Source organism: Mercurialis annua, linkage group LG3 (assembly GCF_937616625.2).
Source record: "Mercurialis annua linkage group LG3, ddMerAnnu1.2, whole genome shotgun sequence".
Taxonomy (NCBI): Eukaryota; Viridiplantae; Streptophyta; class Magnoliopsida; order Malpighiales; family Euphorbiaceae; genus Mercurialis; species Mercurialis annua.
This window is the reverse complement of record NC_065572.1, coordinates 6,318,046-6,335,959: the sequence shown is the minus strand read 5'-3', so window position 1 is coordinate 6,335,959 and position 17,914 is coordinate 6,318,046. Positions and strand designations below refer to the sequence as shown.

General features: G+C 28.8%; 1 protein-coding gene across 1 annotated transcript; it reads left to right on the top strand.

Moving 5' to 3' along the window:
* Positions 1–2,925: 2,925 nt before the first annotated feature.
* Positions 2,926–12,245, top strand: LOC126671552 (protein DETOXIFICATION 24-like). Its single transcript, XM_050365333.2, has 8 exons — positions 2,926–3,194; positions 3,282–3,823; positions 4,652–4,738; positions 6,412–6,468; positions 6,583–6,821; positions 7,439–7,557; positions 7,646–7,732; positions 11,981–12,245. The coding sequence occupies exons 1-8, from the start codon at positions 2,958–2,960 to the stop codon at positions 12,071–12,073; spliced, it is 1,461 nt and encodes a 486-aa protein (XP_050221290.1). The 5' UTR covers positions 2,926–2,957; the 3' UTR covers positions 12,074–12,245.
* Positions 12,246–17,914: the final 5,669 nt, after the last annotated feature.

Here is a 17,914-nt window from a genome sequence, read left to right as displayed (position 1 = left end):
CTCCTGTAAGTTTGCGGAATAGATGTTTATTTGAAAAGCAGCAGGATGGAATGTGGAGTGCACATATTTGTTTGAATGATTGATCTCTTTGTGCTTTTTTTCTCGATAAACGTTATGGAATTCCCTACATAAACATATGCTATTGGTATTCAGCCATTTTTTATAACTTTCATTTTCTAGAGTGTTAATTTATTAGAATGTACTAAATTCATTTCGGCATTTTTGAAATTTGGTTGGTTTTTTTGCTCCTTATATTATGTTCTACTTACAAACTTTATTATAAAATCAATGTTGAATTTTATTGATGTACAATTATTTAAGTTATATTAATCAAAATCAACGCAAAATCAACTCGATGTCAACCTAAAATCAACCTAAAATTAACATGCGCATATCCCTAAAATTATTTGAAGATCAACACAAAATCAACATAAAATCAACATGTGTATACTATTTGTCATCAAAATTAATCAAATATCAATTCAAAATCAACACAAAATCAATATAAAATCAACATGCGTACATTATTTATTGTTGACATTTTTGTCAGTTTTTATATCAACACAATATCAACATAGTATTAACAACATTTAATAAACTGGATAGTATTAATTTTGTAAATCGTTTTTAACACTAATTTTTATTTTTAATATTTATTTACCTTTATTTTTGCTAATAATTCATCAAAATTTATTATTTATCATATATTTAATTTTTTATATATATCAATATAAAATCAACATTAAATCAACATTAAATTAACCAAAGATTAATAAATTATTTTTCCAATCTAACATACCAACACAAAATCAACATAATATCAACATAAATTCAAATTTGTAATATTATAATAATTCAAAATCATTATTTATATTTTTTACCATTACCAAAATCAACACCATGTCAACACTATATCAACATAAGATTAACATTGTAACATTACAATAATTTAACATCATTATTGTCTTCTTCACCGATGCTAAAATCAACAAAATATCAACCGAAAATCAACACCATATCAACATTATAACATTACAATAATGCAACATCATTATATGTCTTCTTCCCCGATGCTATCATATCATTATCTAGTCTCAATTTAATTTAATTTAATTTTTTTAGTTTATTTCACAGACAATATTATCTTAGTTGTCAATGTAAAAATTAAAAAAAAATCAGTTGATATCAACATAAAGTCAACATAAAATCAACAACAATGTAACATTACAATAATTCAGCAATCAATCATCATCAACAAATCGTTCTGTAGAATAAAAAAACGCAGAAACACAAGAAAAATGCAGAAATAACAGAATTTTATTCCATAAAATCACAAAATTATTCTACATTACATGAAATGAGTATTAGATTCTTTAAAGATAATCTTTATACATGTTTAATGGTGAAAACAATAGTAAAAAATAAATAAATTACATATCTGAAAATGAAAAAAAAAAATTAAAAACTTCAGATCTGAAATCAAAATGATAAAAGAAAGATGGCGGAACGGCGGAGGCGGAACGGCGAAGGCGAAACGGTGGAGACAAAACGGCAAAAATGGAACGGCGGAGGCGGATTGGTGCGAAGAACAAATCTGAGATTTGTGTGAAAGGTGAATTGAAAGAGAAAAGAGAGAGAAATTTGAGGAGAGAGAAAATAATTATAATTATGAGGGTTTGTGTTATGAGTGTTCTATTTATATGGATGGTATAAAAGTAATAATTTCTCCCTTGCATGGTAGTTTTAAAATGTCAAATATGTATTGGTATAAAAGTAAATCAAACATGAATGTTGGTTATTTGAGTAAAAAGCCCAAAACTATTAAGGTCGTGGGTTCAATTCCTCCCACAAGCGCTCCCCCTCCTCCAATTATCAAAAAAAAAAAAAGTTTGTAACAAATAAATAAATTATAATTCAAATATTATAAGCCCAAGAAAAGAAACTGTTAAGGTTGTTTATTTCCTTTCAAAAATGCTTCCTCTTTCTCAATTATTAAAAAAAAAATATACAAATTTAAGAAAATTGTGGATAAATAAAATTTTAAAAATACAAAAATTTAAAGATGGGTTTAGCCAATGACAGAGAGAGGGGGTATGGATGACCATGACCCCTCCAACTTTTTGAAAATGACAAAATTAGTATTCAATACTTTTATATTTTATAATTTGGTCCTTTTACTTTAAAAATTCGCCTTCTTCATATGATATATTGTAATTTGGCTTCCCAATGTTAAAATTCTTAGGGGTGTCAAAATGGGTTGGCGGGTCGTGTTTGTGTCGTGTCGACCCACTCTGGTGACACGATTAGGGTCAACACGAACACGACCCATTTAAGTAATCGTGTCAAAATTCTCAACCCTAACACGACATGAATTTTAAACGAGTGACACGACACCACACGATTAACACGTTAAGATAAATGGGTAACACGATTAACACAATTACACGGCTAACACGACACGACTAACACGATCCACTTAACATTTAAGAATTTTTTAAATCATATAAATATAATTTTAACCTCAAATTTATCAATTAATTTTCAAATTATAAAATGTTAATATAATTAATTTATTTTTATATTAATATAATTAATTTAATAATTTTATTATATATTTTTTATGATTATAACTATCTTATTTTTATATTATTATAAATAATAGAATTTATAAACGGGCTAGGTGGGTTAGATGGGTTCGCGAGTTAACCCGTAACATGACCCATTTATTTCGTGTCATAAACGGGTCGACACATTTTCAACACGAATCCACTAAGTCTCAACCCGGATTCGCCAAACTTACAGGTTAGACGAATCGTGTTATCGTGTCATGACCCATTTTGACACCCCTACAAATTCTGGCTTGATCACTAGCCTTGGCTATATATATATATATTCTTTCTTTTATATTGGGAGCGATTTATTTTTCTGTCCCATATCAGAAGAAAAAATTAAACAAAATGAGTCATCATAAACTTCTTGAATCGAAAGGAGAAGATGATACAAATGATGAATGTGGAATTTGGGAAGAAAATAAGAAAATTTGGAAAGTTGGATTTCCTGCAATGCTAGCAAGAACAACACAATACGGAATATTTGTAGTAACACAAGCATTCATCGGACGTATCGGAGAGCTCGATCTTGCCGGTTACGCACTCATTCAGATCATCGCTATTCGCTTTGCAAATGGAATTTTAGTAAGAAACTTCTATTTTTTTTATTCAACTCTTCAATTTCCTTGAGGATTTTTATGAATTTTCTTGATGATTGTTCTGATTTTCCAGCTCGGAATGTCGAGTGCAACGGAAACTCTATGCGGCCAAGCATTCGGCGCGAAACAATATCACATGATGGGTATCTACATGCAAAGATCATGCATCATTAATCTTGTTGCCGGAACATTTTTGCTTCCGCTCTTCATTTTCTCCGCTAAAATCTTCATATTACTCGGAGAAGACGAACAAATTTCGGAAAAAGCAGGGTACATCTGCTTGTGGTTCATTCCGATTCTGTATTTTTTTGTATTTGCTTTTACTCTGGAAAAGTTTTTACAAACTCAGCTAAAAAACGGGATCGTTGGGTGGCTATCAGCTGCTGCATTTGCGCTACATGTGATTCTGTCATGGATTTTCGTCAGCAAATTAAATTGGGGAATTCCTGGAGCTATGATTGCCATGATTATATCAAATTGGTGCATTATAATTGGTACAGTGATTTACATAACTTGCGGTGGGTGTCCGAATACATGGAAAGGATTTAGTTCAGCTGCATTTTCCGATTTAGTTCCTGTTATTAAGCTCTCTATATCTTCTGGTATCATGCTATGGTAAGTCCAATTTCATATTGTTGAAATACTTTAATTTTTTTTCCCACTCTTTTACTGCTAATTTATTAAATTACTTTTTTTAGTCAGCACTTAAATTTTTCTGAAAAGTGTCTGTAAAAGAAAGCAGAATTTATTGTCGAATTAGAAATAGTACTACATTTTACCGTTTTCTCAAATTGTAATGATTAGAATATTTCTAGTGGAACAGGACAACTTAGGATATTTTTCTTTAAGGTAAAATAATTTTGTGTCAATGTCTTTAATCAGTCAATCTATAATTTGTGATAATAAAATTAATTTATTTTTAATTTATTTTTGTAATTGATGATTTATTTTTTACATTCATATTTTATACTATCGGTTCTTTTTATTTCAATTCAAAAAAAATTATGTGGGTTTAAAATGATATTATGTGTCAGAATAAAGATACATTTATATCAAGAGTTAGATACTTATTAGTGTAAATTATAAAATTAACGAATCAAACTTTTGAACTCCACATTATTGCATTTATTCCATCAACAAATAATCTTTCATTAATTACATCTAAGGCTATGTTTGGTTCATGGAATAGGTGCGGAATGAAATAGCTATTCCGTATAAAATGACAATTCTTTGCTTTGGTTCATGGAATAGGTATTCCAAAGAATTGCTATTCCATGATTTTGTAGAATAAACACTCCTCTCAAAAACTAAAGAATGGCTATTCCATTTCTTATAGAATAACTATTCTATTCCATATTATTCTATTGCATAGACCAAACATGGCCTAAATTTTATAATTCTATTGTTTAATGGTCTTCTTTTCTGATGGGTTTGCGTAAACAGTTTAGAATTTTGGTACAATGCAATTTTGGTACTGTTGGCTGGGTACATGAAGAATGCGGCAACTCAAGTATCTGCTCTATCCATTTGGTAAGTTTCTGAATCCCAAATTCTTATTTAATTTCTGTTAAGGTTACATGTAAAACAAATTACAAAGTTTAATATGATTTGTAAAAAAATATGAGTTTTATATTTTGGTACAGCATATTTTGGCAAATCATAATACCAAATTATATTTTATTGAAAAAATATACTTATATGGATATGGGTTAATTTCATATAAAATCACCACCTTTACATGTTTTTTTATTTTAATCACGTTCTTTAAAAAGTGTCAAATAAAATCACCACCTTTCATTTTTTTTCAAATCTATCACGAATGTGAAAATCCGTTGTATGTTTATTAACTCGACAACCGGAATCAACAAGAAAAAAATAAAAGTAATATATTTTGTGTGTTAATAGGGCATTAGTCACACTAAAACATTTATTTGGAGGAAAAAAGATATCAAATTTTACTCATCGATGATAGATTTGCAAAAATATGAAAAGTGTTGATTTTATTTGACACTTTTTAAAGGACGTGTAAAGGTGGTGATTTTATATGGAATTAACCCTAGGATATCTAAGGGCATCTCCAACCCAACTATAAAAAAGAGTTGGGTCACACAATTTAGAGTTTGACAACTCCATCCCAACTCTAAAAACCATTTTTTTTAGAGTTTTTGAATAGTAAACTCTACATGTAGAGTTTCACTATTTACATCTCTATAAGGACTATTTTGTACTTTTTCATGTTTACCAATTACTAATTTAACCCATTAACTTTAATTTATACAATTATGTCCTATTATATTCAAATATTAAAAATTTATATCTTTATTATTATAATTTTTATATGACTTCTAATAAAATTATAAATATTAAAAAACCGCATATATTATAGATTAATAATATATAAAATTAACAAAAAATACATTTTAATAAATAATACAAATAATTATAAAAATAACAACAACAACAATAAAAAAATAACAACCACCATAATAATAATAATAATAATAATAATAATTTAATTTTTGTGTGAGTCACTTTCGCCTCCAACATTAGTATAGTATTCACCAAAATAATGGGGAACGGAAAATTATTGTCGAGATTGTTGGGCTCTTTTTTCTAAAATCCGTGCTTGTTCACTTTCAATATGAACACGAATTTCAGAATCTTAAATAGCGTTCAAGATATATATTATTAAAAATATTAATATTTTATTCAATTTTATTTAATAAAATATATATTATTATATAATAAAAATATTTATTTAAATTTTATTATTTTACTATTGCTGAAAAATATATGGTTTTATTTTTAGGATGAATATATAAAAAAAAATTAATTTGAGTTAAGTTAAAATAATAAAATAGTGTAGTTTTAAAATATTGTTTTAGAGTTAAAGGTAGAGTTTGTGTTTGGAGAAAAACTTGTTTAGAGATAGAGATAGAGTTTGTAATTGGAGAAAAACTTAATCTATCTCTAAAAAAATAGAGCTCCAATTATAGAGTGGGTTGGAGATGGCCTAAATATACAATGTTATGGCAGTCATATCAATATTTTTTCGATAGAAATGGATAGGTGTTCCTTGCCAAACAATAAAATTTAGTGATTAATTTGGCTAAGCTTTCAAAATTCATGTAATAATTGCAAAACACTGAAATTTTTGGGATTGTTTTTGTTAATTATGAACTAAATTAAAATTCTATTTGCAGCCTGAATGTCGCAGCTTGGGAATTCATGCTATGCTTCGGTTTCTTAGCATCCGCAAGGTGTGATTTTAATTTACAATTATATAATGATGAACATTTCATATTAGTAATAGATTAATTCAGGTGATAAAATAATGAATTTAAAAGACTGATGATGATTATATTTTGGTTTAGCGTACGAGTTTCAAATGAATTAGGACGAGGAGATGTTAAAGCAGCCAAATATGCAATTAAAGTAATCTTCACAGAATCAACTGTAATGGGAGTTTCATTTTTCATTCTGTGTCTAGCATTCGACCGCCAAATTGCTAGATTATTTATAAGTGAAGCAAATGTGATTGAAGCTGTGTCGAAGCTTTCTGTTCTGCTTGCTTTGTCTGTTATACTCAATAGCTTTCAGGCAATATTTACAGGTGCATATTCTACAAACAAATTATTATTATGCGAAACCTTCTCGAATTTCACGTTTCGGACTTTTTATTTCTACTTTAAATAACCTTTTAAATCTTCAAAATTTTAAAATTTTTTATACATTTTGCCATTTTTTATTTCGGCATTTCTATTTGTGCTACAAGATGTGAAACTAAAAGAATAGGGTGGACAATCGATTGTTTCGAATTGTTGACATATTCGTTTTTAATATTATCTTTTATCTTTGAAGTTAACAATTGTTTTTAATATTCTATTCTTTCTATTTTATTTGCTGCTTTTTATGTCTCATAAAAGAATATCACTTTTGTATTATTAATTCTGTTATATTCTTAACATTAATTTTAATGAGTTTGATATGCAGATTAATGTATAAAATTAATGATGTACATGATTATATTATATTTTTAAGATAAAAATGAGTGATATACAATAATACAAAATATCTGTGACAATTAGAAAACAAAAAACAAAAATAGGACAAAAAGAGTGAAAAATTAAGAAAAGATTGAACATACGATATTAAACTAATAAAATTACTTTTATATAATTATTTTTAAAGAAACATCATGTCTTAAAAATATTAACTTTTTTTTTTCAGGAGCAGCGGTAGGTGCCGGTAGACAGACGACAGTTGCATATATTAACATATGCAGCTATTACGTAATTGGTGTGCCTATTGGCTTTTTTCTTGCATATGTTGTTCATATGCAAATTACGGTCAGTTATTTTTTAGACAAAAATTATATTGGTGATTCTATTATAATGATTTAATTTAAACGTTAATTATTGTTCATTTTATGATTAGGGTATATGGATCGGAATGGTGATCGGAGTTGTAATGCAAGTTTTAGCACTTGGTTACATTACATTCACAACTAATTGGGATGAACAGGTAATCGAACTTGGATGGGCAATTGGTTTTCGTGGTTATTAAATTATCGTTTTTTTTTAATTTTAATTATAAAATTTAAATTTTATTTGAACTAAAAATACATGCCAAAAATACCTATGTGACAATAGTTATCGCTTATTTTATCTGAAAATTTGCTAAATATGCATAACTTTGTCTGAAGTTTTCCGTTAAAATAAATTTATAAATCAATAAATTTAAATAAATTAAATTTAAATTTGGTCACCAAAATATAAAATAAGAGGATAGTTTGATAATTTTGAGTATCAATTATCCGGAAGTTGGATTTTCTTGAAATTGAGCCCTAAAGTTTCTGCTCTGCAGAATAGCCCTAAAGTTTCTGCTCTGCAGAATTTATTTTCTTACTTTCAACATAGTACTCAGTCTTCTTAGTAATGGATCTCACCTCTTTGTGCCAATCCTTGTCACTGTCCGATGACGATGACTTGGTGGTGTGCGAACTGGGGGACAAAGCGCGAACGGCAGGAGAACAGAAGGTTGCCAACTCCTTAATTGGCAAAGTGTTAACCACCAATCCAATCAATAGAGACGGATTCATTTCAACAATAAACTATATTTGGAGAACAAAAGAGCCTATGACGGTGGAAACTCTAGGTAAAAATGTTTTTGTTTTTCATTTTGGTTCAGAGTCAGACAAGCGTAGAGTTATGGCAGGGGGGCCATGGAAGTATCAAGAATGTATTATTGCTTTCGAGATTCCTGTGGGAATTGGAGAATACTCAACCATGGATTTCAAATTTGTCACATTTTGGATCCAAATTCACAACCTACCTCTCATGTGTCTTAACAAAGAGGCTGGGTTATCTCTTGGTAAGCAGATCGGTTGTGTTGAAGAGGTTGATCCGGGCGCTTCAGGGGACTGCCTCGGAAAGTATATCAGAGTTAGAGTTAAGGTGGATGTGTCAAAACCCTTGAAAAGAGGATTGCGAATTAAAATTGATAATGCAGGAACTATGGTTACTGCAATTCTAAGATATGAAAGGCTCTCTGAATTATGTTTTAAGTGTGGCATTCTAGGGCATCCCTTACTAGAATGCCCTACTATTACATCTGAGGTTACACAATACAAATACAATGATCTGATAAGAGCGGGACCGCTGCAGATGTTGAACAACAGAGGCAAGAGAGGGCGACCAGTAACCGGAAAGAGGGCAGCTATGGAGGATCACGGCGAGTTTAATGAGATTCCGGCGACGGAAGGAAACATAGATTTTGTTTCGACCGTTAAAGAAGGGGGAGATAATTGGGGGATTGATAGGGGAAAATCCAAGATTATTTCCTTGAATAATCTTGACCAAGCAAATACCAAATTTGAAAGCACTATATCAGGTAATAATTTGAATAATCAATTTTCAAATTTAGTCGAAGTTGACATAAACAATGTTTCCGATTTGAAAGGACATCATTTAATGGCACTTTCAAATAGCATTGTTTCAAATTCTATAATTGAGGCAATTGGGCCAAGTAAAGGCCGGTCCAAAGAAAAAGTGAAGGGATCTAAAAAGCCTAATTTGAAGTTTAGTCCAGTTCGTAAAATTAAAAAGACGAATCGTACCAAAACGATGTCTTTTACGGATGCTAATCACAGTAGTGTGGAGATTTTTGGGGAAAATCGAAGAGAAAATGAAGAAAAAAATGATAGTGAAATTTCTCCTGCTACTCGTGTTTTGAAGTGGACTAATAAGGAAGGAGTTTTTGTGGATGTCGTTTCAAACGTGGCTCCTGCGATGCAGGACCATCGAGATGAATAATCATTTAGTGTAGAACGTTCAGGGATTAGGCTCTACTAGAACGTTCTGAATGCGGTGCGAACATGTCAAAAATCAAGCCTAATTTTATTTGGGTGACCCTATTGGTGGTTAGCAAGCCCTAGTCGATGACTGTATAATTACAGCTCTCATCATTTCTATTAGAATAGTTCACTCAGTGTGTTGAGGAACCGTTCATCTTTGTAATTTTCATTATTATCAATGGAAGTTTTAATCTTTGAGAAAAAAAAAAGTAAAGGAAGAAGTAAAAGAAATTTAATACTCTCTCCGTCCTATAAAGATAGGCCTAACCAACTTTGCACAAAAATTAAAAAATTGAAATTAAATTAGTTATTTATTGGCAATTTATTACTATATCCTTAATTTTATAGTTTGAACATTTTAAATTTTATTAATTATCTATTTTGGGAACAACAATTGTCATTGAAATTGTAATATAATCTTAAAAAACTAAGTTTATTACTCCCTCCGTTCTTTTTTAGTTGTCCATTTAGCAAAATATATTTGTCTCAAGTTAGTTGTTCATTTAGAATTTTAATGTGATTTTAGCTATTATTTTCCAAATTTATCAATCTCTAATAAATGAATCAATGTTTTAATTTAAAAAGCATTTATTAACTAATAGGGTTATATTTTTATAAGTTAAGACAAAAAAAGCACTACCTTGATATGTGCAATATTAGCTAAATGGACAATTAAAAAAGCAAGAGGGGTATTAATTTTTATATTGGATAAAGTAATAATTAATGATGATTAAGAGAATATAGCAAGTAGTAATTCAAATTGACAATTCAAATTAAAATAATAACTTTACCTATATTATAAAACGCCTAAAATAAAAAATTTGTCTATTTTTATGAGACAGGAGGAGTACATTGTTATTTTTTTCCTATTCAGGATACATTGCTAAAAATAATAAAAGACCAAATGTCGTGAAAAGGCCAAATCTTTTATAAAAGTTTCACAAAAATCTTGACCTTTCAATTTTGTCGATTTTGGCCAAAAACAGATTATTTGGTTTCAATTGTGGCCAACTCTCAATTTAATTTCAACTTTGCCTATGTGACGCCTACGTGGCATGCACATATATTGAAAGGTCAGGACTTTTGTGAAACCAAATAAGATCAGGATTTTTGTGAAACTTTTATAAAAGGTTTGACTTTTTTATGACATTTGGCCATAATAAAAAAGATTTTAATTCAACATAGCTAAATCTGCTTGTGTTTCATTTTTTTTGGCTAATCCTCTGAAAAAACCTCCACCTTTTAGCTCCTTTTCGTTTGCACCCTGACGTTGTAAAATCTCCAATTTTACCCAAATTCACACCTTTCGTATTCAATTCCACCCTTAAGCATTAAATCAACCTTTTTTCACTTGAAAAAGGTCCAAATCAATACTTAATATTTAAGCATATATACTAAATAGAGGTTAATGTTATATTTAAATAAAAGAATATTCTTTTCACAAATTAAAAAAATTTAATAATACATTTTTATTGAATTCAATAAATATTATTATTTTGTACAAATTCAAATCCGATTTTATTCGACCTCTCTAATTTATTTGATATTATAATTAATTTAAATTTTTATAATGTATCATTAAAAAAATTAATTTAATTAACTAAATAATTAATAAAAATACTACATTCGTGTATTCCGACCCACTCTCGGTCGGCCGCCGTCGTCCTCCGCGTATTCTGACCCACCCCGAGTCAGCCGCCGTCGTCCTCCCATGGAAGCCGACCTCCTCGTCTTCCATGGGAGGAAGACGAGCTGGTTTGTCTTCCTCCCAAGGAAGACGACCAGCATGGAAGACGACCAGATCTGGTTGTCTTCCTTCCATGGAAGGAAGACGACCCAGGTCGTCTTTCTAAGGAAGAAGACGACCAGCTCGTCTTCCTTGGGAGGAAGACGAGCTTGTCTTCCTCCCATGGAAGACGAGCTGGTCTCGTCTTCCTCCAATGGAAGACGACCAGCTCTGGTTCGTCTTCCATGGAAGACAAACCAGAGCTGGTTCGGTTTGCCGGAGGATAAAAAAAATTTCAAAAAAAATTAAACTAAAAACGATATAAAATATAATTTAATTAGTTTAAATTTATTTTCGAAATAAAAGCAGCAAGTTTTAAATAAAAAGTTTGTATAATATTTAAAATTAATTTTTAAAATTTTAGAAAGATGGTTTTTTTATTTTAATTATAATATTAGGGACTATTTTGAATATTTATTAAAATATGAAGTATTGGAAAAAATATCAATTTAATGCTTGAGGGTGTAATTGAAAGTAAAAGTTGTGTATTTCAATAATTGAGGGTGGAATTGAAAACGAAAGGTGTGGATTTGGGTAAAATTGGTGATTTTGCAACGTGAGGGTGCAAACGAAAAGGGACTGAAAGGTGGAAGTTTTTTCAGGGGATTAGCCTTTTTTTTTCTTTTTGTAGGTAGAAAAAGCATCAGAACGTCTCCATAGTTGGTTATTAAAGCCATCATCAGATGAATCTAATAACGTTAAAGTTCTGTCAGAGGAAAATTGAACGAATGATTTGTAATATTAATACCAAGCAACCTGAAATAAAGATTGCAGAATCAATGATTTTTTTAAAAATAATAAATCTACTGAATTGTTGAACAGTCTACATTTTAGTCTATGCTTATGTTATGTATATCTATGAAATTCAGGCAAGTAATTCTATCGTTAATATTCCATGAGTTTACAGAGTCTAGTTATAAAAAAATCTAAATTTTTTATGTGTTTGCAATTTAAATCAAATATTTTTTATTTTTATAATTTTACCCTGATGCGGTTGCGGAGACGGAATAGAGAAAAGGAGCACAAGGTAGTATACTGATACTTTTGTAATTCTCTTAAAGTTGGAGGTGTGCGATTTAGGCAATTTTTTAGCCTAAATTTATTAGAAACGGGCCTTTAAAATGCGCCTTCAAAATGGCGTTTTTGCGATTAAACCTGTTTTTAAACTTTTGTAGTTTTATTTCCTTTTATCTCGGTTAAGTTTTTCGTTTGCTCTAGTGTGAGTTTTTTTACAGCAGTTTATATTGTTAGTTTTGAGACAAATTTAATTGTCTCGCAAATTTTTGATATTCATGAATCAACGAATTTTTAATGCCTAATTCTTAAATTTTTTGTTATTGAATCAATAGGTTTTAGAAGTTTATTTGCTGGTATTACGCTTAATCAAAAACATTTAAACTATCCAGCTTTTAGTTGTGACTTGATGAGCTGAATTCGATAATTTTATCTATTTTTATCAATTAATTTAATTTTTTTAATCTTTCACCTAAACATTATACCTATTTGCTTTATTTGACTTTTTTGACCATTTTTAACTTTAAATTTGTTTTTTTTTCAACCACTAAAAGTTAGAAAATCTCAAATTATTTTTGATTTTTTTAGATTAGAAGTTAAAATATGAAAAATGGAGTTGCTATTACGAAGTTAGATATAAATTCAACTGAAAATTGGGACAATTTAAAAAATTGGATGTAATTACAATGAAAAAATGAAATTGGGATAGCATTATAAAAATTAAAAAATTTGATTTTAATTACAAACATGCGCAAATGATTGGATTTTTTTTTCTTCTAATTAGAGCATCTCCAATAGACTCTTTATAGTCCAAAATTCTGTATAAATAAAAAATGAAACTATAAAATACTGCTCAAACAATCTCTTTATTTTTAAAAAGAAAAATAAAGAGTTGGTTTGGCTCTCCACATCTAGAGAGTCAAACCCACTCTCTATTTTTTAAATAAAGGTGTTTTCATTTATTTCTCTACTCTTTCCTTAATTTTGGGAAAAAGATATTCTCAGCAATTTTTTTATAGCAAACCAATTTTACCGATTTCTAAACCAAATTTCACACTCATGTTCTTACTGAAACATGAATTGAGCAATATGATGAACATTTTTCTATATGTTAAACCATGGCTTTGAGCCTAAATATTCCAATCATCAAGCTCATGTTAAGGATTTCTTCATCAATCACGCCAAATTCAGTAACTCCTCCCAAATTTATTCAAATTATACATAAAAGAAGATGAGAATTACCTTGTCCTAAATCTATAGAGTTACTTTTATACCAAGTTCAAGAAAAGCAAACAGAAGTGAACATCATCAAACATATATGAAGAAAACCCATATTAAACAAACATGAAAATAGTATCAAGAAAAAATTGTGGGGGTAAAGAAACAGTGAACACGGTTTAGAAATCGGTAAAATTGGTTTGAATAAACAGATTCAATATTGTTGTTGAATCTGTTTCTAAATTGTTGCAGAATTTTGTATTTTTATTTTGATTCTCTGGTGCAAGCGGTCCAGGGTATGGAGAAAAAAAAATTGGGAACGTTATAAAAAGTGAGAGAAAAATAAAAAAGTTCAAAAGATTAGAAAATATAGAGAGTCCATTAGAAACAATAGTAAATTTTCTGCTCTTTATTTTTGAATATCTCTTTATTTAGTTAAAGATGCTCTTCAAAATAAAAAGCACTATTAGAGATGCTCTTAGGGCTTTACAGGCAAAGATCTATGATAATATTATTCAGTTGAATAATTCATCGTAATCTTGGGTAATTGATCATGTAGATACATAGAATATTGCTTCTTTTTACGCTTTACAAACTTTGATTTATTTCAATTTGGTTATCACACTTTAATTTTTTTCAACTTAATGAAACTTTAACTTTATTTAATGGAAAATATTTCGGGTTAAAAAAATGCATATGAACAGTTAGATTTTATTTATGTTACTTGAAAACTTTTAATATATGTATAATTTGACGTAAAACTCTCATTGGAGAGATTTTTAGGTAGACTCAGTCTAACATGTTATCCGTGAACTAGTCAGTCTATCACATTATGACACATCATTAAAATAGTGGCACTATCGTAATTTTATTTAATACTTTTTTTACACTTTTAAATAGTAATATTACGATAGTGCCGTTATTTTAATGACATTTTATAATATGATAGATTTGTTCATGAATAACGTGGTGGACTGAGTTTATATAAAAATTTCTCCTCACATTGATCAAATTCATTATTTCTCCCTCTCGTCAGTTAATTCCGTTAGTTGATTTGGTCAAATATTTTATTGTTAAAAATTAAGTTCAATATAACCCTAAATTTTATTTTATTTTTTCAAAAAACTCCATGAGATCATTAAATATCCCGATAGTAATATGTATTAATTTTTAATTTTTTTAATTTTGTAAAATGATATTATGGATTTTTTTGAAAGAAAAATAAATTGAGGGGTTAAATTGAACTTAATATTTTTAACACTTAGAAGTGTTGAGCAAGTCAAATAACAGACTTAACAAACAGACTTGATCAAACATTAGGAGAAAAACATTTGACTTTTAAAACGTAACGATGGTGATAGTATTTTGGACTGAAACACTTTGATTAATAGTCAAAAGCCTGACAATTAAAAACTGTCAAATATTGTTTCCTTACAAATCTAAGCAGATTTTTTTTTAAAAAAAAATTCTACCTTAAGTTTCATTTAAAAGATTATCAATAATTTTAACTCTATTTCATTAATTAATTATTCAATTTAGTATATAATTTTAATTTATTAAATGATGACAAAAAAATTAATGTATTTTAATATTTTACTTGAGAGATTCTTCGATATACTGAGTCTACCACGTCATCCGTGGAATAACCTATCATATTAATTGTGACAATATCGTAATTTTGTTTATTACTTATTTACACTTTTGAATAGTAATATTACGATAGTGCCATTATTTTAATGACGTGTCATAGTATGATAGGTTTAGTTCACGGATGACGTGGTGGACTGAGTCTAGCTAAAAATTTCTCTATTTTACTAATTTTTCAATCTCACCATAATATTTTAATACTTTATTTTCATAATTTTAGATGTACGAGTTTGAAACAGTTAGTGTCTTAATGCATTACGTCACGTGTTGATTAAATACTTTTGATAAATTAAATTTTATTTTGTTTCAGTTTTTAAAATTAAAATAGAATCATCAAACGTAAAGTATTGTTAGATTATACTCCCTCATTTTTTTTAGTTGTCACTTTAGGCAAATGTATTTTTCCATCAATAGTTGTCTATTTAGAGATTGAAGATGATTTTAATCTTTATTTTCCAAATTTATCCATGCCTAATAAATGACTCTATATTTTACTTTAGAAAGCATTTATTAACTAGTGGGGTTATATAAAAAAATCAAAATAAAATTCAAAAGAATCACTCTAATTTTCACATTCTCATCCTGACTTCTCTCTTTACAAACTTCTCAATCGGACCTTTATCTTTTAAGATTGAAAACGTGATGTATTTAGGAGTATGAAATGTGGAAGTTGGATGATTGAAAATCGAAGAAGTCAATACTGTATCAATGGCTTTTTCAACGATTATCCAGGCAGTTAATTACAAATTTCAGACTCCTACCGGCAATATAGATGTTCGACAAAACGGTTATCGATTTTTTGCTGTTTCAATTGGACGTGATTCTGACTAATTCTTTTCAAAGACGGTTACTCCTGCGGCGGTTTCTTGCAATTTTGTGACTCCGACGGCGGTTTCCCAGAAGTGAAAAACATGGTTCATGTACGAGGATGACGATTATGTCGAATGCCTTAAACAACTTTCAATCCTCAAATCTTCTAGAACTATGACAAAGATAAGTAATTTTTCTCTTTTTAAAAAATCTGAATTTTATAGTCCTGTTTACAATTATAGCAATAATATATGGAATTGCATGATTAGAATTTTAAAATAAAGCATTATTTCTGATTTTAATGATAAAAATAAAATAACTCTTTTCTCATATCTGAAAATTGTGAGAAATGAGTTTGTCTGTTGAGATGGAGATAAGAGTAGAGAATCTGATTTGTCAAATCATGCACTTGGTATTCAATTGTTTTCTTCTTCATTATTTATTCTTGTTTCAAAGATATAACAATTTAACTAATTTTTAAAACTTTGAAAAGAAAAGAAAATTCATAAATGAGCAGTTTTGGTGAAAATAAAGTTTCAGTATGAAACTTAAAGTTTGTTATCTCTGCAACAAATCCATGCAATGTCTTTCTCTATTCATTCCTTAAAAAATCCAAACTCTCTGCATAGTCAGGGTATCAAACTCTGTAGTGAGTGTAGGATTCCAAAACTCTGTTCTTAAAATGGGTATGGAGATGATGATAACTGCTTCCAAATGATGATAACCGCTTCCAATTTGCTATAATGTGTTGTCTTTTTTATGATTATGTGATATATCAAAAGAATCAAATTAATTCTTCTAATCGATGATGGCCATAAACGTCAAGGTATGTTTGTTTGAATTCTTTAACAACATGTCCTTGTCCTTTTTTACTGTTAACAATTTTTTAAGTGTTTAAAAAAAAGTTGCAACTGTACAAATGGTTATACAAGCATATCCTCTCTGAATTCATCGTCATCATCATGCGATATATTTTTTTCTCTCAGTTGTCATCAAGCCATCTTCATCATTCATAGTAATTCATTGAAAAGCTCACAACACCAACTTCATAATTTGTTTGCTCAATGGATATATTCCATTCGAATAGACATTTTGAATTTAAGAAATGTGAACAGTGGCAGTTATTGTTTGACAAACACATTGGCAGTTATTGTTTGATAAATATAATAGGAATTATTTCAAAAAAAAACAAGTAAACTTTATATGACTGTTCTTTAAGACAGACGCATGATGCTATTGCATCATCAAACTCTTCTTCTTTTAATAATATATGATTCATCCTTTTGTTTTCTCCTCATCTATTCAAAATGCTAGTTTCATGTTCTTTTTTGTTTTTTATTTATATAAAAATGTGTTAATTAATTGTGAAATTAAGAATTGTGTTTTTTTACTGTTTTAATTCTTGCTGGCAACAGTGGATGATTCATCCCTTAACAAAAAATCAAATTTCTTGGATGTTTAATCCATTATAAGGAAATATTGGTTTTTACATTCAAACAAATTAATTGGATGTTTAAGTATGTTTCATTGATCCAGGTACGCAATTCTTCTTTCTCTCTTTAACTCAAATTTCTTAATTTATTTGTCCATAATTATATTTTTAAATCATTTTAAATGATCTATAATATGAATTTTGTTTGGCTAATTATTCATTTTGAATATAATGAACAAATAACCATCCTTAGTTGAAATTACCTACTAAATATGAGATCTAACTAGAGTAAAAAATAATATATAATTATACAAATATTTAAATATAGTATATAGTAGGTAAAATTTGTCGTTTCAATTTGTAAAGTTAAAGTACTCCTTGTGAGGTTAAAGTACTCCTTGTGAGGTTAAAGTACTCCTTGTGAGATTTCATACTCCCTGTGAG